The sequence below is a fragment of the Pteropus alecto genome, unplaced genomic scaffold (assembly GCF_000325575.1).
Source record: "Pteropus alecto unplaced genomic scaffold, ASM32557v1 scaffold76, whole genome shotgun sequence".
NCBI classification, from domain to species: Eukaryota; Metazoa; Chordata; class Mammalia; order Chiroptera; family Pteropodidae; genus Pteropus; species Pteropus alecto.
In genome coordinates, this window is record NW_006443138.1 from 31,842,544 (window position 1) to 31,858,305 (window position 15,762).

The 15,762-nt window shown below is 45.5% G+C and overlaps 2 protein-coding genes and 1 non-coding gene across 8 annotated transcripts; 1 reads left to right on the top strand and 2 right to left on the bottom strand.

Annotated features, from left to right (window-relative positions):
- Positions 1-327: 327 nt before the first annotated feature.
- TRNAE-UUC lies at positions 328-399 on the bottom strand. The gene has a single exon. It is a non-coding gene; the product is annotated as a tRNA-Glu (tRNA).
- A 1,550-nt stretch (positions 400-1,949) lies between these two features.
- On the bottom strand, positions 1,950-6,644 carry CCDC115 (coiled-coil domain containing 115). Of its 2 annotated transcripts, none has more exons than XM_025041054.1 (5): positions 6,505-6,644; positions 5,805-5,908; positions 5,636-5,718; positions 4,867-4,998; positions 1,950-3,030 (listed from the first exon to the last, which is right to left on the bottom strand). In XM_025041054.1, the coding sequence occupies exons 2-5, from the start codon at positions 5,873-5,875 to the stop codon at positions 2,918-2,920; spliced, it is 399 nt and encodes a 132-aa protein (XP_024896822.1). In that variant the 5' UTR covers positions 5,876-5,908; positions 6,505-6,644; the 3' UTR covers positions 1,950-2,917. The 2 variants fall into 2 exon arrangements, with proteins under 2 accessions (XP_024896822.1, XP_006923979.1); XM_006923917.3 differs by lacking the exon at positions 6,505-6,644 and adding an exon at positions 5,990-6,164.
- Positions 6,645-6,760: 116 nt separating this feature from the next.
- On the top strand, positions 6,761-10,680 carry IMP4 (IMP4, U3 small nucleolar ribonucleoprotein). Of its 5 annotated transcripts, none has more exons than XM_015598565.2 (9): positions 6,761-6,906; positions 7,030-7,138; positions 8,662-8,745; positions 9,466-9,575; positions 9,655-9,792; positions 9,871-10,025; positions 10,115-10,209; positions 10,330-10,403; positions 10,508-10,661. In XM_015598565.2, exons 1-8 carry the CDS (start codon positions 6,904-6,906, stop codon positions 10,371-10,373), a joined length of 738 nt encoding a protein of 245 aa, XP_015454051.1. In that variant the 5' UTR covers positions 6,761-6,903; the 3' UTR covers positions 10,374-10,403; positions 10,508-10,661. The 5 variants fall into 5 exon arrangements, with proteins under 5 accessions (XP_015454051.1, XP_015454048.1, XP_006923980.1 ...); XM_015598562.2 differs by having other exon boundaries at positions 6,762-6,906; positions 9,655-9,787; positions 10,508-10,680; XM_006923918.3 differs by having other exon boundaries at positions 6,763-6,906; positions 9,655-9,787; positions 10,491-10,680.
- Positions 10,681-15,762: the final 5,082 nt, after the last annotated feature.

Below are 15,762 nucleotides of genomic sequence, written 5' to 3' on the forward strand. Positions count from 1 at the left end.
GCCCACTGCCCCGGAAAGGCCTACCCAGAGGTGTGTGGGAGGGACCTATCAGGGATCGCCTCTATGGGGAGTTTGACAATAAACTTTGAATATTTTAAATATTCTTAATATTTAAATATTTATAACATTGTTCACCTCTATAATGAATATAGTATCTAATATAATTGAGTTACTAGTAAACAACCAGCTAAAGATGTAATGCGAACAGGCAGTTTAATCAAAACACAAAATTGGGGCCCAGAGCTTTCTAGGCTTCGATTTCTCCAGATTTAAATAGCAAGACCTGAGGTGTCTTAGTGGCCAAAATTATAAGGAATAGGTACCTCATTCCCATACCGGGAGTCGAACCCGGGCCGCCTGGGTGAAAACCAGGAATCCTAACCGCTAGACCATATGGGAACCACTGGGGGAGCTCTTTCCTCAATATACTACATCAGTTAATTCAGCACCTATGCCTGACATTGCACACCACAGCTAGTTTCTCCTTCGTAGAAATTCGGCCTGCTTGTGGCTCTGCGAGCCACAGCTTCAAAGACCCCTTTCTCCTGACTGGGCCTGGGTTTGAACGTCCAGGCCTCTCCTGGTTGGCTTGCAGTCTCCTAGAACTGGTGCCCTGCCGATGGCTCAGCTTTGGTTGCCACCACTACGGGTATTTGCACACCTGCTGGGAGCACTGCCATACCTGAAACTTAAAACGATAAATGAAGGGAGGTTATTGCTTGACCTTCGACATCACAGACATCTAAAATCAACATAAAGGACCCACACCCACTACCGGAGTTCCTCATGAATTCTTTTCTGTGAAAAACAAAAGTGGAATGTGTTATCTTTTACTTATTTTCCCTTCTAAATCTCACTGGTTAGCTCTTTGTCAATAGCAGGATTTTTTTTTCATACCATGCTTTTTATTTTTTATTTATTTATTATAGTGACATTGGTTAACAAAATCCAGTATCAACAATGTCATATATATATATAATATATATGACATAGATTTCTGTCACCACATATTTGACCTCTGGTAACCTAACTTCTGGTAATCACTAGTCTATTGTCCCTGCCCATGAGTTTCTCTCATGTTCGTTGCTTTTAGGTTTATATCCCACATATAAGTGCTATCATGTGGTTTTCAACTTTTTCTGTCTGGCTTATTTTGCTTAGCATGATTATCTCAAGGTCCATCCATTTGTCACAAATGGCAGTATTTCATCTCTTCTTATGGCTGAATAATATTCCATTATATATATGTACCACTGCTTCTTTAGCCAATCATTGATCGTAGGACACTTCCGTTGCTTCCACGTCCTGGCCCCCGTGAATAAGGCTGCTATGAACATTGGTGTGCAAATATCTTTTCGGATGAGTTTTCCAGTCTTTGGGGTAAAATATCCAGTAGAGGGTTGCTGGAACATATGATAGATCAAGTCTTAGTTTTTTGAGGAACCTCCATATTGTTTTCCATAGTGGCTGTACCAATTTGCAGTCCTACCAGCAGCAGCAGGATTTTGTTCTGAAATTCAACCTTCATGGGTGGGGAAGGATGTCTTTTTCTTGTCATGGGTTTTCTATTTGAATGCTTCCTTGAGGCTTTTCACTGACAACTTGAGCTCAATATGGCCATAAAACAAAAATGATTCCCCCCAATCCAACAGCAAATCTGTCCTACTGTGATTACAGAATATGTTAAGGCTCAAGAATTAAAAGTCTGGTACCTGTGTAAATTCAATGAAATAGAATATAGTATGGGTATACACTGGGATTAAATGAAAGAAAAAGCTGGCATCTCAAATCAGTGGAAATGGTAAATTAATCAACAAAACATGTGTGGACCTATGGTAGAAAAGAGAAAGTTGGATGTTGGACTCACCACACATCAAATGAAACAAGTTCTTGAGAAAAACTGAATTCCCTTATCATGGCATCAATTACAACCCCAAATCCAGAAACCATTAAACAGCTAATAAATTCAACTTTATTAAGAAAACTGACTATAAAAATATAAGAGTTGGGTGATGGTTACTATGGCTTTCACTTTAATTATTATGCTATTCAATTGATCTGTATTGTTCTGTAATGTAACATGTTTTATTTTACAATAACAAGTTCTTAAAAAACACCATAAGCAAAGTTAAAAGACAAACTGGGGGAAAAAATTTACAACACTCATATTATGAACAAAGGACCAATATTCCCCAAGCATAAAAATTAGCTCCTAGAAATTGCTAAAAATAACAACCCAATAGGAAAATGAAGCAAGGACACAGAATTTCCAGAACAAGAAATATAATTGGCCCTTCAACAAATTATAAGAGGTTCAGCCTCACTCCTGGAAAGATAAAGGCAGGTTTTTAAAACCCTGAAAGGTCTCTTCTTACTGTTTATTTGAAAATTTACATATCCCTTTTACTTTCTGGCCTAAGATCTGCCAAGGGCTGCCCATCTACACAGGTGTTTGTGTCTTTTATTGACATGGAATCCTCTTCTGATCTGTAAGCCATGTATAGTTTTTTTCCCTCCATCGAAATCAGTTTTGATGATCTAGTGAAACTGAAGCACCTACTTCTTGTCCTTTCCAACACTAGCTGTCCAGTATTTCACCTTTAATGATTTATGCATGAGGTTGTTTCAGTTGTTCACTAGTATGAACTAACCTAACAACTTTGTACCGATCCCACATGAGTGTGTCCTAGGAGAATACAGGACTAGAAGTGGTTTCACAGTAGGGATTTTCAACATTACTGTTTGCCTCTTCAAACTTTCACACCTAACAAGGTTGGAAACATACAGACCAGAGAAATTTTAAGGTGTGTGGGGTGGGGGTGGGGAGTGGGGGGCAATCTGTGAAAGAAGAAGGCTTGAGATAAGGCGGCCACATTGAAGAACAGCTGTGCTCATGGCCTGTCTCTGTGGCCACCGGTTAGGTGGCCCCAAGCTCAAGCTGCTTGAGTTTCTCCTGGAGCCCCCGGAGCTGGTTTTGACCCCAGTTGATGCGGATCTGAAGGCTGGCCATGTCTGCCGCGAGCTGCAGGCCTAAAGGAAAGGGAGAGATTTGTTACTATGGTATCTGTGGTGTGACACATGACTCAGGGGACTCTGGACATCCCCAGGGACTGGAAAAGCTCCAGACCTCTCTGGAATAGTGCCTCTGCACTATTCCTAAAACATTCTGGGTACAGCCTTGCATTAGCCACTTCAGAATCTCACTGGACCCACACTGACACCTCTTTCAGGTCTTTGCTAAAAAGTCACCTTCTCCAAAGACTTCCTTGACCCCCTCCTATCACCCACCAAGAACTAAAAATCCAGATCATAATACCACCTCATGTCCTTATTTTCTTTCTTCTTTCTTCCATCATCACAGCCCCTCACTGCTCTCACCTTCACTCTTTGCACCTGTTTTCTCTACCTCCAACAGTGGTCTACCTGGATCTACTTCAAGGTGGCTTTTGCCTGATGTCTTTGCTGGAATGGCTGTTGTCAAGTCCTCTGGGCCCTCCATGCTGCCCAGTCCATCGGCCAGTCCTGTCTTTAGCCTACTTGCCCAGCAACAGAGTTGGCTACACATCTGATCACCTCTGTCCAAGAAACACTTTCTCCTCTTGGCTTCTGGGACACCTCGCTCTCTGGGTGTTTCTTCTAACTCACTGCCGCTTCTCAGTCTGCTCTAATGATTTCTCCCCTTCTACTCCCTCACTTCCTGTTCCTACTCCCAGGCTCTCTGTTGATCTTACTCCATGTTAGCTTTAATGCTGCATCCGTGTCAGCAACCTGGGAATTTAAACATCAGTGTTATGCAGGGGGCTCCTGAATCACTCTCTTCAGCTCAGGCTTCTCCCAGGTTCCAGGTGCATGTGCCTAACTGCTCACTCAGAATCTCTCCCACACAGCACTAGGAAGATACCCACGCCCAACTCCTGATGTCCCCTAAGCCACTACTCTGCCTCTCTCCCACACCAGGTGAGGACAGTTCCATCTTCCCAGGCATTCTAGATGGACACTGGGTTCAACCTTCACTTCTCTCCTTCCTTTATTCCCGAATTGATCTGTCAGCAAACCCTTGGGGTTTCTATTCTCAAAACATGCAGGTTCCCACCACTTACCCCCTCCTCTGCCTCCTCTACGTCCTCCACCTGCATCTCAAGCCTGGCTGTTCCCTGGCACTGCTTCATCCATCTGTTCTTGTCTTTTCCCACTAGCATCCACAAAACTCCTGTCACTCAGGGAATCCACCCCATCACTCCCAAAGTCTTCATCAGGGCCTACAGAGCCCTCAAATAATCTGAGCCTGGCCCCCTCTGACCTCAGCTCCTGGTACTTGTTGTACCAACTCCACTCTAGCCCACTGGCCTTTTCTCTGCCATGCCAGATGCAGTGTTGCCTCATGACTTTCACCTGGCTGGTCTCTCAGCCTAAAACACTGTTCCTCCAGATTACCCACAAAGCTCTCTCCTTCATTTCTTCAAAGAGGCCTTTCCAGGCCACCCTTCATAAAATAGCTCCCTCAGCCCACTCCCGTCCCACTCCATTCGTCATACCCTATCTTAATTTTTCATAACAATTCTCATTACTTATTTATTTGCAGGTTGTTTTTCTCACCTCAAGAGTATAATCTTCTATGAGAGATGTTTGTCCCTTTTGTTTCCTGCTGTATCCCTAGTACCTATCATGAGCCTGGAACACTGCCAACATCCAATAAACACTTATAGAAAAAACAGCAGGTAAGCAACAAAAGTCTGCCGTGGAGAAAACCTGCAAAACCCTATGAAGACTAACCCCAGATGTGGCATTAGTGTTCAAGTGCTCCGTGTAGATGGAGGGTTCGAGTCTGGCTCAGGGCCACATGGTCAACTGGCAGAGTCCACTCACCTTCCCGGAAGCTGGCTTGGGCCTGCCGCAGACTGTGAGGCACCAGGATTCCAAACCAGTTCAGAGGGTCCTGAAGGGCTGGGGAGGGATCTGGCTCTGGAGTCCTGGTGGGGCCCTTGCGCCTGCGCAGAGCTGGAGAAAGAAAGGCTAAAGATTAGGGTCTTATAACCTGGCCCTTGTCTTCCAAGTGACACTGCTGAACTTAATCTGAGCTCATGATTTCGGAAAATACTAATGGTTGGGAAATCCCCCCAACCTTTTATATTCCATAAAACAGCAAACCACAAAGAACTACTTGTGATTCAGATGAAGGTCTCTGTCCACAATTTCTCATGACTCTCATAAAACCAACAGATGACCCCCCATGTTTACCTGTGACAAAGCCAGTGACCTTTCCCATTTTGCCTTGAACATGCTGAAAGGCCAGAGAGACTCTCCAACTCCCCTTTCTTTATCATGAATGATTAGCTGAGATTAAGTTTGTCCTCCTGAAATTCGCTAGACATAGAAATAAAAATTTTCTGTCCAACTGAGACTTCCCCTGATTCCAAAACAACCTCAACTGTAAAGAACTTCACCTATAACTTGTCTATTTTTTCCTATAAAAATCTAAGGCAAAACTGCTCTCTGAGACATTCTGATCTTCAGATCTGGAGCTCCCTATCGCAACAACCTGAATAAAATCATCTCCTCAATTGTCCTGTGTATTTCGTTTTTGACTTCGGGAGGGGGCCCCTAACGGGAAAGAGGAGAATGGAAGGAGGCTCACCTGCATCGCGGGGCCCCACCTCCTCTGGAGTCTGGGCGCTGGCTCTCACCACCCAAAATTTCTGGAGTCCGTTTTGCGCCTCGCTAAAGAACGAGAAGAGAAAATGGACCTTTGACAGCCCCGGCCTGGGCACTGCCGCCCACTCGTTCCAGCATGCAAGGCTCCTCACCTGGTGCTGACGCAGACCTGGGGCTCCATGCGGGAGGAATACTGTAGGGGCCCTACTGACTTGGCACCCATGGAGTAGCGAGCTTTGGAAAGCGAGAACCAGCCCTGCGGAGAGAGAAGAGGGGTGAAACCCGGTTTACATCGGCGTGCCTGCCCGCCCGCCCGCTCGTTGGCCTAGGCTTCCACCTCCTCCACCCGGGCGTTCAACGCCGTCCGCTTCGCCTCCAGCTCCTCCAGGTCACGGAGCAGCTGCAGGAGCAGCGAGTCCAGCTCAGCCCGTAGGTCCGGTACAGCCATGGGCCCACCACACTCGGGTCTGCAGCCTGCCTCCTTCCAGGTCGCCCAAGCACCGCCCACTGTGCCGGTATTATAGCCAATAGACGCGCGAGATCCGCTCTCAAGGGGCGCTCCCAGCTATGGGCCCAGATGCCCACTTCGTGGAAGCTGTTGAGTCACAGTTTTTAAAAGCAAGTGTCCTCAAAACAGCATCGTTTCGGAACTGATTAGCCGCTTTCTCCGTTTAGCAGACGAAGCGGATCAATCAACCGGACACTCGGAGAGAGCTATGGGTGGTTCTGAGTCGCCTCTGGAAGCGGCCGCATTTTAAAAGTAGGGCTATCGCTATGGCGATGTAAGGAGGAGTAACAACCACTTTAAAGAAGAGGCTTTAGATTTAATTCTAGAAGAAGCCGATAGCCGACCTTATGGTCAACTGTTGTGCTTCTTTTACAGTTGTTGCACTATTTCGAGCCACCAATCGCTCCTTTAGCAGTTTATCATCTTAAAACTGGGCATCCTGCATAGCGGCGATAAGAGGTGAAACGTCAGGCCTACATTATTAACGGCTGCCCTAAGTCACGTGAAAACTTCTTTATAGTCCCTCCACCTATTGGTTGCTCCAGTGAGCATGCGCTTCCGGACTGGCCAATCGCCTTGAGACTGCTAGCCACTGTTTGCCATCTTAACATTGGGCATTCTTGACTGCAGCAGCATTTGGTGAAGCCTCTAACTGCATTCTTGGTTGAGGGCGGAAGCGAGAACTACGTTGCGCAGGAGGTGCCTACAGATTGTCCTGGACCCACGTGGAAGTGGTGCTCAGCATGGTGGGGATGTTTGCGGAGTTCGTGGAGGGCTGGGGATGTGGCCCCTAGCCTCGGGGCGGGTGGTCCCCAGGGGTCCCGGCATGCAGGCCGAAAGAAGGGCTGACCGGACTCTCTGTTCCCCAGCTGCGCCGTGAGGCCCGCCTTCGCCGGGAGTACCTGTACCGCAAGGCCCGTGAGGAGGCACAGCGCTCCGCCCACGAGAGGAAGGAGAAGGTGCGGCGCGCCCTCGAAGGTACAGTCCCCGCCGCCCCGCGGCTTCAGGCCAGTCTTTAGGAAGACTGGGGGTTTGCATTTTAAAACCCCGTGGAAAGAAAGACCAAATGCTATAAAGCGCGTTTAACTAGCGTTCCTTTGTGGTAGTGTGGCAGGGAATAAATTTTCAAGTATTTATTGACCATTTTCCTTGCCCGTTGGGCCTTCTTGTTGGCTTGCCAATGTCCCTTCATACGGTGGTATGCATTATTTGTCGTTTATGCTGCAGTATCCAGATTTTACAGCTTGCCTATTAATTTTGTTTACAGTGTGTCTATCCTCAAATTTAAAATTTCACCATGGTCCTATAGATGCCCCGCCCCGTGGTTTTTCATTTTGCTACCTGCTTCGATGCAAGGTAACAAGCATATCTTAAACTGTTGAACCATGTAGAACTCAATTGTATTTGCGTTGTAAATTAGGAATCCAAATTTCCAGTGTTTTCCCCACTTTCTAGTTGCCATACTAATGAAGGGTCTGTCACACATGTCTGAAATGCCGTATTTATTTTTCCCTATTGTGTTCTCGTGTTGGTGAATCTTTGATATCTGATGGTACATAAACTCAGTATCTCTATTTTAAATTCATTTCGATGTACCTAGGCTATGAATATAAAAAGTGTGTGATTCTGTATATATGTTTACATTAATCATAATGTTAAACACTTGTGACCTATCTGTCTACCTTAAGAAATGAAAATGATTAATATATTGAAATTCAGGCATATTTCCCATAACTTAGATAACCATAATATTAAATATTGTCTAAGAATAAAATGTTCTTGCTTTTTTTTGTGCTTATATTATACTTGTTTGTACCCCTAGATCATATTGGTTGATTTTTAGTTTAAAGGTAGCGTTAGGTTGTATGTATTCTTTTGCAGCTTTATGTTTTTGTTTAGCATTGTTTCCAACGTCTGTTGAGTGTAGTGGGGGTTTCCTTCAGGCGAATATTTTCCATGGGCAGGAGTTCCTCCAGGGCACACTGGAGAGAAGTGCTGGGTCAGGGGGCTTGTTCATATTCAATTCTATACTCCAAAGTGGACATGCCCAAACCCAGCCCCTCTGCTGCGTAGAACTTTAGTTCACAGAGGAAACTTTTGACTGAGAGCATCATGATTAGCAGTTTTGTTCTCAGAGGGTTTCAGGATCTCTGGTCCACCTTCATACAGAAAGTGTAGTCTGTATTCTTTAAAATTTTAATTTTTTAATTTTTTTCTAACAACAAAAGCAATACATACATATGATTAAATATTTTAGAAAGCCTTGAAGCCATGAAACTCAGGAACCATCAAAAATGAAGTATCCTATAGTCTTCGTTAACAGGTTAGCATGTAAACTAAAATAGTTTTGTATCCCCACCCCCACCCCCAATAATCATGTATCATCTCTGCTTAGAAAGAAGGTATTTTTCCCCTCAAGTTTGTGCAGGGTTGTAAGCCACAGTGTTGTATTAACTGAGTGTTCCATGCACGTGTCTCACTCTCCCGTTTTCCCCTTGCAGAGAACCGCCTGATTCCCACTGAGTTACGCAGGGAGGCTCTGGCCTTACAAGAGTCCCTGGAGTTTGATGATGCCGGCGGTGAAGGTGACTTTCCCTGACACTGTGGGCCAACTTCTCTTCCTGTACTCTAATCCACTGGCCTCCATGTCCTTCCTCAGACACCTTGAGGAAAGCTCTGCGACTCCTGCTCCTAGAACTGTCCCCCAGGAGTCCTTGTGGCTCTACACCAATGACAACTCAGAGAAGCTCTCCCTGAGTGCTCCCAGTTCCATTTAGAAACACATACAATATTACCCAACTTACTCTCTGCTTTGCTTTATCTGTTAATTGTCCCTGTCACTGGAACGTAAGTTCTGCCAGGGCAGGACACTGTTCATTTTGTTCACTGCCATTTCCCCATTTCCCAGCACTTCATTGGCACCCAAATGTTTTACTCATTGCATTATGCAACAAATATGAAAGGAATCACAAATGTTATAAGTATTCGTTATGAGAGATAAGAGTCTGTTACTTTGGTCTTAATAGAAGCTGGACTTAGGCTAACACAATAGCCACTAGCCCCACTTGATTCATACAACTTAAATGACTGAAATTAAATCAAATTTGAATATTCAGTTTCTCAGTCACACTTGTTCTTGTAGCTGATGTGACTGGGAGCCACCCTATTGCCGAGGGTGAGTGTGAAGCATTCCATTATTGAAAGTATTGTCGGATGGTGCTGCTCTGGGTGAATTGGGCCATCCCCAAGTTAGTATTTAACTTCCCAAGACAATGTCACGTTCTTGCCCCTCATGTTTCTGACAGGTGTGACCAACCATGTGGATGATGAATATCGATGGGCAGGGGTCGAGGATCCCAAGGTCATGATCACTACCTCCCGAGACCCTAGTTCCCGCCTCAAAATGTTTGCAAAGGTAACCAGTAACAGAGAGTGAGTGGAAGATACTCAGGTACCAGTGGCCTGAGTTCTCACCAGAGTGTGTATATCTGCAGGAGCTGAAGCTAGTGTTCCCAGGTGCCCAGCGCATGAACCGTGGCCGACATGAGGTGGGGGCACTGGTGCGAGCCTGCAAAGCCAATGGGGTCACTGACCTGTTGGTTGTCCACGAGCATCGAGGCACACCTGGTAAGGTTGGTAGGGGGCGAGGTGTGCTGGGGTGGCTGTCTGAGAGCAGACATGGTCTCTGATGGCCTGCCTGGCCCTGCCAGTGGGATTCATTGTCAGCCACCTGCCCTTCGGCCCCACTGCTTATTTCACACTGTGTAATGTGGTTATGCGGCATGACGTTCCGGACCTGGGCACCGTGTCAGAAGCCAAACCTCACCTCATCATGCATGGTTTCTCCTCCCGTCTGGGCAAGCGGGTGAGTCTGGGGCCGTAGGCTATGGGATGAGAGCTGGCAGTAGGGGTTGCCAGGCCAGGCATTCTCCACTCTCCTTCCCTCTGCCCCAGGTCTCTGACATACTTCGTTACCTGTTCCCTGTGCCCAAAGATGACAGCCACCGGGTCATCACCTTCGCCAACCAGGATGACTACATTTCCTTCCGGTACGTCTGTGGGCTAGGCTCTGGGATGGTATCCTGACCTTCATATCTCTGTACTGTTTGTTATTGCCTGCAGCTGCTCCCTACCTCCTCTTACTCCTGCCCTGCCTCCCCTTGCCCCAGGCACCATGTGTACAGGAAGACCAACCACCGCAATGTCGAACTAACAGAAGTCGGGCCTCGCTTTGAGCTGAAGTGTGAGTTTGGGGCTATATCTCACGTCTGGTGGTGGGGGGATACCTGCTCTGTAGGTGACAATGTTCCCCACCCCTCCCCACCACCAGTGTACATGATCCGCCAGGGCACGCTGGAACAGGAGGCCACAGCAGATGTGGAGTGGCGCTGGCACCCTTATACCAACACTGCACACAAGAGGGTCTTTCTGAGTGCTGAGTGAACCTATTCTTCAATCAGGATGCAGACTTGGACCCAGGAGGTGGGGGAGATCAGAATAAAGTCTCTGCACCACACTGAGCCATTTGTTTCTGAGTGGTCCAGACAGGCCCGCTGTCGGGGTGAGTGTGAAGAAAGATGTCGGTATGGTCTCCCTAGGTGGTGACCTGACAGCTCAGGGACATTTTCAAGCCTGGTATTGACATTGTGTCTAAGATAAAGCAGGCCTGGCGTGCTGGCTTGCCCCTGAGCCATTAGGAGGGTTTGGTGTTGCCCCAGGGAGAATTGGTGGTACTGTCACTTGGCAGTCTGGGCCCTGTAAGAGCTCATCATCTGGGAAGAGGGTTGGGCACAGGTAGCAGGGTCTGTTATGCTTGCTTCCAACAAGTGTGAGACTCAGGGGACTGACACAGAGGATTGACACACAGCACTAAGTACCTTCTTAGTGCTCAGCAGGATCCTTTTGCCTGCCTAGCACACAGCCACACTTTCTTTTCATTCACTAGGTACACAGTGACACCTTAGGGACTACCCACTGTGCACACTTCCAGCTCTCTTGTTAGGGTGGGAATTATCCGAGGTCACACAGGAGGGCCAGGGTTTCCTAGAAGAGGCTGGGTCTTGCTCTGGCTTCTCCACACATATCTGCTTTGTTCTTCCCTCTCTGCCCACTTCCCTGTTATGTACCTAAGGGCCCCGGTTTTACACAGAATAAATTTCAAGACCCTATAGAATACACAAGTTGACATGAAGGGGTGATGACAATGAGAAAGACATCACACCAGGTGGAGATAAGCCCATGAAGAAACAAGTCAGGTACGAGTTTGGAGAGGAAGAGGCCTCTGTGTGATAGCATGAAGCAGCAGGGTCCACCTGGATAACCCATGCAAAGAACTGAGGTAGGCAGTGCTCATAAGGATTCCAGAAACAGGAGCAGCCCAATAAGAGGGGGGTCTTGAGGGAAAACCATGGCATTTAGAGCAGCAAATAGGACCTCATGGATGTCTGTGACATCTAGTTTCACTCATATGAGTCCAGTTAGTTTCTTCAGGGTCTTCCAGGGCCTCTTCCAGCTTGCCACAGCCTCACTTCACAAATGAAGAATATTCTATTAAAATGTTTTGCAGGTTATGAAAATTACAGAATACAAAAGGAGAGTAGTATGATGTCCTGTGTTGGTTAACAAAATGTCACAAACTGAGTGGCTTAAAACAACAGACATTTATTCACAGTCAGAGGCTGGATGTAGAAGATCAAGGTGTTGGTTCCACTCCTAACTCCTGGTCCATTCCTTGCCTCTTTCGGCTGCTGGTGGCTGCCAATAATCCTTGGTACTCCTTGGCTTGTAACTGCATCACTCTAGTCTCTGCCTGTATCTTCACATGGCCTTCCTCTACTGTATGTCAAGTTTCCTCTATATGTCTCTTACAAGGACACTTGTCATCAGATTTATAGCCTGTCATAAAATCCAGGATGACCTCTTCAGTTCAAGATTCTGAACTTAATCACATATGCAGAGACCTTTTTTCCCCCCAAATAATCTCATACTCATGGGCTCCAGGAGTTAGGCTGTGAGAATATTTTGGGAGCCACCATTTATCCAATTGCATGTACCTGTACTGAAGGTGATCTTCAGTAGTTGTGGGCCTCCTGCCCTTGTACTGTGTTTCCCCTATACCTCATGTAGACATCACAGCCTTGACAAGGCTGCCCGCTGCGGACTCTGAGCATCCTCCCAGGTGAGTGCTGTTTCCCTGACATTTTGCAGGTTCTTAGTCACTGGTGTTTTTTGTTTTTTAATAACGTGAACATAGAATTCTCACTAAGAGCAGGGCTTGGTGCTGGGGGCCAGATGTTAGCCAGGGACAGATGGAAAATAAACAAGATGCAAAACATTTATTAGTCACTTCCTTGTGGTACTTCTTTTTCATTTGAAATACTCATTGATAGCTATGTAGTTATTGCCATTTTTTATTCATATTTTTGATATATATTTTTTTCTTCTTAAAGAAGTACCTCCAACATTTTCTGTAGTACTGACTTCGTGGTGATGAAATCTTTTAGCTTTTTCTTATCTGGGAAGCTCTTTATCTGTCCTTTGACTCTGAATTATAGATTTGCTGGATACAGTAATCTTGGCTGTAGATCTTGGGTTTTAATCACTTTGAATATTTTGTGCCAAGCCCTTCTGTCCTGCAAAGTTTCTTTTGAGAAATCATCTGACAGTCTTATGGAAGCTCCCTTGTGATTAACTAACTGCTTTTCTCTTGCTCCTTTTAAGATTCTGTCTCTGTCATAACTTGACATTTCATCTTTTTTGGGACTCTGAGCTTCCTGGGATTGTATGTCTATTTCCTTCACCAAGTTAAGGAAGTTTTCCATCATTATTTCTTCAGATAGGTTTTCAACTTGATTTCTCTCCTCTCCTTCTGGTACCCCTATGATGTGAATGTTGTTATGCTTGATGTTGTCCCATAGAATCTTTAAATTATCTTCATTTTCTTGCATTCGTTTTTCTTGGTCCTGTTCTGGTTGAGTGTCCTACTCTGGTTGATTTGATCCTCTGCTTCCTCCATTCTGTTGATTCTTTCTAATGTACTCTTCATCTCAGATATTGTATTCTTTATTTCTGACTAGTTTCCTTTTATAATTTCCATCTCCTTTTTAATGTTTTTTTATCTCTTTGTTAAAGTTCTGAGTTCATCTACTCGTCTCCAAAGTTCCTTGAACATCCTTATCAGTGTTTTGAACTCTGCATCTGTTAGATTGCTTGTCTCTACTTTGTTTAGATCTTTTTCTGGAGATCTGTTCTTTTCTTTCATTTGGGACATGCTTCTTTGTCTCCCCATTTTGGCTGCCTTTCTGTGTCTGTTTCTATGTAATAGGTAAAGCTCCTAAATCTGATATTAGTAGTGTGGCTTTGTGTAGTAAGTGTCCTGTAAGTCCCTGTGGCACAATCTTGAGAGGGGGCCAGCTGCCTCGTGGCACAATCTTGAGAGGGGGCCAAGTTTAGCCCCAGCCTGTGACCCTCCAAGAACACCTGGTAAGAGTCACCAAGCAAGCCACTGGTGGTTGCCACCTGTGCTGTGCTTACAATTGCCTCAAGAGGCCATACCAGAAACCGAGGCTGGCTGCCACCATTGAGGGCTTGGAGCTGCTCAGTAAGGGGTACAGGGTACAGCAAGGATACCCCTAGATGCGACTTGGGTAGGGCTGCTAGTTGGGAGGGGTGGAGTTCAGGGAATTCTCTAGGCTAAGTGACCTCTGTTATCCAGTTTGATGACATCTCAGCTATAACAGCATCTGCATCTGCACACTAGGAGTAGGGAAGGCTCAACAAAGGAACACCAGATACCACCAGCACTTCTGCCTGGTAGAAAGCCTCTCCTCCAGTCCTTGCCTCAAGGCCTGACAACTAAGTGTTCCTGTGTGTGTCCCTGGTTACCCACAAGCTGCCACCCCAGAGTTCTGGAGCAGAGCGAGCGAGTCAATCACCATGAAAGTCTGGCCGCAGTCGTGGTCCCTTTAAGAAGAAACTCTGCAGCTACTGTAGCTTCTGTCTTGCTCAGCCATGTAGGACCAGAGCAACCTCATGTTTCTGCCTCCTCCAACTGTTCCAAGGTGATTTCTTATTTCTCTTCCTAGTTGTAGGGCTTCTGTTCATCCAGACCCCAGGTAACTCTGCTTGCTGTTTACTCCATGGTCTCCTCAGTTTTGGTGTGGTCGCAAGAGCTGTACAAAGCCTCTACCCTCAGTGATCCTCAACTTTTTCGGCACCAGAGATGTGTCTATGAGAATCTAATGCCTGATCTGAGGTGGAGCAGAGGCAGTGATGTTAGTGTTGGGGAGCGACTTTAACTACAAAGAAATTCCTCTTACTTGCCCGCTTTTTACCTCTTGCTGTGTGGCCTGGTTCCTAACAGGCCACAGACTGGTACTGAGCCTGGGGTTTGGAGACCCCTGCTCTACACTGTCTTGACAGGTCCTGATTGTTTTATTTTTATTTTTCATTTTTAATTTATTTTTTAATTAAGATTATTGGGGTAACATTGGTTAATACAATTATAGAATTTTCAGATGTACATTATCATGTGATATCTGTATATTCTATGTGTTTACCACCCAAAGTCCAGTTTCCTTCAGCTGTCATATATTTGATCCCCTTTCCCCACTTCGCTCGCCTCCATCCCCCTATATTTGACCCCCTATACCCTATCTACCTCACCCCTCGTCCCCCACCCCACTAGTAACCACTACTCTATAGTCCTCTGATAACCACTAGTCTATAGTCCTTGTCCATGAGTCTCTGTTTGTTTGTCCTGCTCATTTGTTACTTTTAGGTTTATATCCCACATATAAGTGATAGGTGATTTTCAAATTTTCTGTCGGGCTTATTTTGCTTAGCATGATTATCTCGAGGTCCATCTATGTTGTCGCAAATGGCAGTATTTCATCTCTTCTTATGGCTGAATAATATTCCATTGTATATATGTACCACAGCATTTTTAGCCAGTCATCTATTGAAGGACACGTTGGTTGCTTCCATGTTCTGGCCACTGTGAATAGTGCTTCTGTGAACAGCAGTGTGCAAATATCTTTACGGATATGGATTTTCAAATCTTTGGGGTAAATACCCAGTAGAGGGATTGCTGGATCATATGGTAGATCAAATGTTAGTTTTTTGAGGAACCTTCATAGTGGCTGTACCAATTTGCAATCTCACCAGCAGTGTATGAGGGGTCCTCTTTCTCTGCATCCTTTCCAACACTTGTTGTTACATGACATCTTGATTATAGCTATTCTAACAGGTGTAAGATGGTATCTCATTGTGGTTTTGATTTGCATTTCCCTAATAGCTAGCGATATTGAGCATCTTTTCATATATTTGTTGGCCATTCGCATGTGCTTTAGGGAGAAGTGTCTGTTCAGGTCCACTGTCCATTTTTTGATTGGATCACTTGTGTTTTTTTGTTGCTATTTGAGTCATATGGGTTCTTTGTATATTTTGAATATCAGGCCCTGATCGGAGGTGTTGCTTGCAAATATATTTTCCAGTTCCGATGCTTGTCTCTTTACCTTGTTGACAGTTTCTTATGCTGAGCAGAACCTTTTTAGTTCGATGTGGTCCCATTCGTTTATTTTAGCTTTTACTTCCCTTGCTTT

What these genes read in the sequence shown, in the direction of transcription:
- CCDC115 (XM_006923917.3), bottom strand. Translation starts at nt 6,100, where the DNA reads ATGGCTGTACCGGACCTACGGGCTGAGCTGGACTCGCTGCTCCTGCAG. An exon ending in TGAACGCCCGGGTGGAGGAG is followed by an intron (nt 5,909 to 5,989) that starts GTGGAAGCCTAG and finishes CTCTCTCCGCAG; the next exon opens with GGCTGGTTCTCGCTTTCCAA. An exon ending in GGTGGGGCCCCGCGATGCAG is followed by an intron (nt 4,999 to 5,635) that starts GTGAGCCTCCTT and finishes TTCTTTCTCCAG; the next exon opens with CTCTGCGCAGGCGCAAGGGC.
- IMP4 (XM_006923918.3), top strand. An exon ending in CCTCCCGTCTGGGCAAGCGG is followed by an intron (nt 10,026 to 10,114) that starts GTGAGTCTGGGG and finishes CCTCTGCCCCAG; the next exon opens with GTCTCTGACATACTTCGTTA. An exon ending in GCCTCGCTTTGAGCTGAAGT is followed by an intron (nt 10,404 to 10,490) that starts GTGAGTTTGGGG and finishes CCCCACCACCAG; the next exon opens with TGTACATGATCCGCCAGGGC.